The following is a 6,037-nucleotide window of genomic DNA, read 5'->3' as shown; positions in this document are numbered from 1 at the left end:
ATTACCAAAAGTACAACTTCACAAAAGTATTATTTGTATATATTTGTAATATATTTTTAAAATGTACATTTATTTGAGTAAATATAGATTTTAAATGTACATTTTAAAAATATATTGCAAAGTGTATACATGCAAAGTGTATATTTAATATCCATCCATCCATTTTCTTACACCCTTGTCCCTCAGTGGGGTCAGGAGGGTTGCTGGTGCCTCTCCAGCTAACGTTCCGGGCGAGAGGCGGGGTCACCCTGGACAGGTCACCAGTCTGTCACAGGGCAACACAGAGACAGACAGGACACACAACCATGCACACACACACTCACACCTAGGGAGAATTTAGAGGAACCAATTAACCTGACAGTCATGTTTTTGGACTGTGGGAGGAAACCGGAGTACCTGGAGAAAACCCACCATGCACAGGGAGAACATGGAAACTCCATGCAGAAAGAGCACGAGCCGGGAATCGAACCTAGAACCTTCTGTGCAGCCTTATTTTTAAAATGATTATCCAAAGTATAACTTTAGTAATATAATTAGAATTTATTACTAAAGTAATAGATTCTTTAGTAAAAAAGATTACTAAAGTATAATTTATAAAGTATATTTTAGAAAAAAAATCTTTAGAAAGTGTACCAAAAACTAATTTTTAAAAAGAGTACTAGAAACATGTTCTTAAAAATGTATATTACACTTTTAGTATAATCTTAAGTATATCCACTTCATAACGTACTAAAAATGTACTTAAAAATGCAGTCTATTTCAAATATACTTAAGTATACAAATTTTTTATCCAGGGTCCCCTTGTGTTTTTTTTTAAGAAATCTGAATTATTAAGCCTGCACAGCTGCACCTTCTGAGTCTATTTTGGTCTTCATGACACGAATAAAGCCAGGAGGAACTGATGACACCATCTCAAGCCTGGCTCCATGGCTTATCCTTGATTTCTGAATCCCACTTTTGTGAAACATCCCCCTGGCTTTTAACCTATGAACACCTTTCCAACTGTCAAGCTTGTTGGTAGCAGCATGTTAAGATGTTTTGTTATTGGCACATTGGCAAAGTGGAAGACATAATAAAAAGGGACTGCCTCCAAGTTCTTGAACTTTTCAAATTAATAGAAACAGACCCATTAAACAAATTAGAATATGTGAAAATATGTTCACATAGTGAACATATTTCACTATGTGAATTAGTGAAAAATGTTACATAGATGAAGTACAAACAGATGGATGTTTGAAAACCTTTATTTCTATCAATTATGATTTTTCCACTTACAGCCACTGAAAATATGACATTTAAAATATTACATTAGACCATCCATCCATTTTCTTACACCCTTGTCCCTCAGTGGGGTCAGGAGGGTTGCTGGTGCCTCTCCAGCTAACGTTCCAGGCGAGAGGCGGGGTCACCTGAACAGGTCGCCAGTCTGTCGCAGGGCAACACAGAGACAGACAACCATGCACACACACACACACACTCACACCTAGGGAGAATTTAGAGAAACCAATTAACCTGACAGTCATGTTTTTGGACTGGGAGGAAGCTGGAGTACCTGGAGAAAACCCACCATACACAAGGAGAACATGCAAACTCCATGCAGAAAGACCGGGGCGGGAATCAAACCCAGGACCTTCCTGCTGCAAGGCAACACTACCGCTGCACCACTGTGCAGTTAGACCAATAAAAAGCACTATTTTTAAAAACAGAAAAGTGGTTTTAATGAGAAGTATGTTTAACACCCATTTTAAAAGGTTGATCTTTTCAAAAGTGTCATGATGCGTGTTTAAATCCAGATCCAAATGCAGCACGCAAGAGACATAGATCAGTTGTGGATATTTAATGAGCAAAAACAAAACCCAACTTACAAAAATAGAAAGTCCAACAGGAAAATCCAAAACAAGGCCAAACTGGAGACACAAGGAGAACACTGGGAAGCCAAGAAGAAGAGAGGAGAGTAACAAGATGAACTGGCAACTACTGACTGAAAGAGGGTGGCTTAAATACTAGGAAGGAGAAATTTGAACAGACCTGGGCTGATGAGTAAATTGATTGCAGGTGTGAGTGAAGGCAGACTGAGGAGAAGGGGAGGAGAAAGTGACACAGGAGAGAGAGGCAGGGAACAGGAAATCTAAGATTAAAGAATAACTTGGACTAAAGAAAAATGAAAAGAAAAACAAACCTATATTCACAAAGGAAGAACAGAAGTGGAAAACACGCAAAATAAATAGAAAAACCTAAGGAACACCAAAAATCCAAAACCAAACTAAAACAACCCCAGAGCCCAACAAAAAGGTATTTTTAATCTGATAAACAAGACTCATTGAGACACGTATTCTAATTTATTGGATATAAGTAGATGGTACACAAAGTATCATTCAGGAGCGTGATTAAGAGCCCAAATATATCGAGAGATTTATACAAGTGATGAGTATTTGTAAACTTCTAAGCTCCACTGTGGTTACATAAAAAATTTAATTACATAAAATTATTGTGGCTTTCCTTCATGCCATCCTTGGCCACGTCTGTGACATTCTTCAATGCTTGATCTGCGAGTGCAAGAGCCAAAAGCACACAACACAGGGAATGGTCAATGGACTGAACTTACAGTATATGGCGCTTTTCCAATCATTTGACCACTCAAAGCTCTTTACACTAGAGTCACATTCACCCATTCGCATTCGGGAAATGTTTTAACCAGATTGTGTGGGCAACAGACAAAATAACTCCTTTTATTTGCTTTCACAATATGCTCTTTTCTTTAAAAGTCTCTTCTCTAAATGTCTTAGTGTTGTTTATTTACATTTTTGCCGTAAAAAAAAAAATAAATCCATTGATGTACTCCACCAAAATAAAATAAAGTCCCATTTTTTCTCTAGACTGTAGTTTTTACCTGGCTTCTTGACTCTGATGGTGGTATGGGGGAATTTTTCTGCCATAATCCAAGAGCACACATTTTCAGTCTGAAAGCAGGATTTCATCTCTTTTGTTCTCAAAACTTTTAATACTTTTGCTTACATTTTTATTTTGAAAGCAGGACTTCATATCTTTCTTCTCAAAACTTGTAATGCTTGTACTCAAAATTTCTCCTCGCACTTAGACTTAGTCTCTGCTTGGACTCTGCTCACTTTTGGAAACACCTATTGGCACAGTCACCTGACAACCTCTCAGCCAATAGAATGAAAGTGTTGTACTGGGCGTGTTTGTTTTCTTCTAGCGGGTGTGCCTGTGTGGCTACTATCGATTGTAGCAAACTGTGCCACCAACTGGATGTAGGGAGAAACAATGACATCAGCTTCCTACTCCGTAGTACATTAAACATCTGCCAGCAGTGTGCTACTGATCACTACAGGAGTTTGTCTCACCAATCACCATGAACAAAAGTATTAAAAGTTTTGAGAACAAAAGACATCAAATCCTGTTTTCAGACCGAAAATGTGCGCTTTTGGATTGTAGCAGAAAAATTCCCCCATATGGTGGCTCCCGACTGGTCTGCAGGAATTAACCTGAACTGGTACCAGCTTCTTTTCATGGAGAGGGCAGTTAATCAATAGTAAGAATTACTCTGTTGTCCTCTTTGCCACTGTCAGGGAACCTGGAGACAAATAAGCAGCATTAGGAAAGAGTTAGTCGCCATATTTGAGGGGATAACACTGAGTTATACCAATACCCTGTAATAGAAAATTTAAGTTTAACTTTATTTCACTCACATTTTATCTAAATTTGGATTGATAGTGTTTTGTGTATACGAATGCTTTTCTTTAATGTTTTATCACTGTAAGTGTGAGATCATAACGTGTGATAGGACAAACTGTACATTGTAGAAATATGAAATTTGGTACGTAGTTAGATCTCACTAAATCAGGAAAAAAAAGTCTTTTGGAGTTATGACCTAAAATGTACAGGGAGTATGATCATTTTGAGTGAAAGGGCAAATTTTGGCGTTTTTTTTTTGTTTTCACACACCTTGAACATTAATAAACTCCTCTTCGGGATTTTGAGCTATCAACATCATTTTTGGTCTGTGTGCAGATAAGAGGTGAGGCATTAAAAATGATCAAAATCGCACGGCCAAGTGACTAACTTAGAGAACTCACCAAAGCAAACCAGTGTTAGAACTTTCATATGCAAAGGTCAATTGGCATCAAACCTGGCATGAATGATCCTGGTTGGATGCCTGATGGTCCTATGTCACCATGGTGTGACATTATCACACTACGATGTTCTTTTTTTACCCCGTCAAGTTGGATATCATTTTGGCCCAGCCAGGTGTAAAGGACAGACCAAATTTCCCAAAATTGATCAAGATTATTCTTAGTAAAAAAGATAATTTTCTCAAGTGCAAAGTCAAAAGTTATTTGTGAAATGCATTGTGAAATTCCACATAACGTCTCTTTCTTCCACAAGGATAAAATACAGGGTTAAGTCACTTTGTTTTTACTTGGAAAGCTCCATCTCTGACCCACTTGAGCTAATTAAGATAATCTTGTGTCAGAAGACAGAAAACTAGTCTCACTTGCCTTAAAGCACGAAGAGTTTTGGTGGTGGGTGTGGCCACTGCAATGCAGTAAAGTCACAGCTGATGCCGTTGCCATACTTTTGGCTCTAAATTCCACATATCTCCTTGTCCATCCCCCAACCGGAATGCAGTCCAATATTTGGTGGACGCATATATGGGACAAACTTTCTGCAATATAGTGAAGTCAGATTTACGAAAGATCCAATTATTCTGAATGGCTCTTTACTAAGAAGATAGGACTGGAGCCTCACTGAGAGCTGTTCTTTGTTTTAGTAATGTTCTGCGTACACTTCTGTAGCTATTATTTTATTTAATTATATACATTGATATTTATTTATTTAATTAGCAAATAAATAAAACACGAGAATGGAAGAGCATGCAGAGCATGCTCATTGCTCTTTGATTGTTTTTGTCACCTGTAATGGTGGCAGACATTACAGCACTGTGCTGCCTGGCTTCATGCAGTGGGAAAGAGAGTGAGAACAGTCATGATGCGCATATTGTGCTTGGTTACTTCTGCGCCTTGGTCAGTGTTCATAGTTGAGTGTTGTTTACAGTTAATGCATTGTCTTAATTGCTATGTTTAATGGTGCAGACAGTGGTGGTTTCTGACATGTGCAATAGTCTCCAAATTACTGGAGACTTGTGATGTACTGTGTGTGCAGGAGACATTCTTAGCTAAACAGGACCTGGAGAAGCTGAACTGCATACATAAAGACTTTTATGGCGCTGGTGAATCCACTACCGACCTTAGCACCAGAATAATTCGGGGAAGGATAGCCGGTGGTGTTGCAATATTGTGGCACAAAAAATATGATCAGCTGGTTAATGTGATTAGATTGGATGTGGATTGGGCCATTGGACTTAAGCTCACCTGTGGAGATAAAAACTTTATTGTTCTGAACATATACACACCTTATGAATGTCCTCAAAACGAAGATGAATTTCTTAATAGACTGTCTTTTATTATGTCTTTTATGCAAGATAATCCATCTACTTGCTTTTTTATTGTGGGGGATTTAAATGCAGATGTCACAGATAATCATTCTATATTTGCTAAGCATTTAATGCAATTCTGTCTCAACAATGGCTTAATCCTTTCTAGTAAGGTGCTTTTGCCTAACGACAGTTATACCTATATTAGTGATGCATGGCATACAACCTCATGGTTAGATCATTGTATCTGTACAGCTGATGCTCATGACTCCATCCAGGGCATTCGTGTCAACTATGAATTTGCCACCAGTGATCATATACCATTTTCCTTATGTGTAACCATGAATTCCATACCTTCTGTTTTGCTTGCACACTATAATACAAGCATAGGAAAAATAGCATGGGATAACTTGACTGACAAAGATCTATCAGATTATTGTTATCGAACGAACAACATGTTTAGCAATATATACTTACCAAAGGGAGCAATCTCGTGCCGTGATATGAATTGTAAAGACCCCCAACATGGTATTGAGTTATGTACCTTGTATGAGAATATTGTGAAGTCCCTCCTTACCTCAAGCA

At 38.0% G+C, this 6,037-nt stretch overlaps 1 protein-coding gene across 2 annotated transcripts in view; it reads right to left on the bottom strand.

Annotated features, from left to right (window-relative positions):
• Positions 1-1,228: 1,228 nt before the first annotated feature.
• Positions 1,229-6,037, bottom strand: part of LOC103460734 (chemokine-like protein TAFA-5) — a 58,807-nt gene continuing 53,998 nt past the window's right edge. The window contains exons 4-6 of one of the 2 annotated variants that reach the window (XR_014087781.1): positions 2,891-3,592; positions 2,029-2,072; positions 1,229-1,927 (exon numbers count right to left, since the gene is read on the bottom strand). Coding sequence is in view for 1 of the 2 variants with exons in the window: in XM_008403020.3 (XP_008401242.2) it covers positions 3,584-3,592 (9 nt within the window). In the remaining variant the exon portion in view is untranslated. Of the gene's footprint in view, positions 3,593-6,037 lie in introns of both variants that reach the window. The other variant, XM_008403020.3, reaches the window with a different exon arrangement.

The sequence above is a fragment of the Poecilia reticulata genome, chromosome 6 (genome assembly GCF_904066995.2).
Source record: "Poecilia reticulata chromosome 6, P_reticulata-male-v2, whole genome shotgun sequence".
NCBI classification, from domain to species: domain Eukaryota; kingdom Metazoa; phylum Chordata; class Actinopteri; order Cyprinodontiformes; family Poeciliidae; genus Poecilia; species Poecilia reticulata.
The sequence above is the reverse complement of the archived record's forward strand: the minus strand, read 5'-3'. Positions and strand labels throughout refer to the sequence as shown.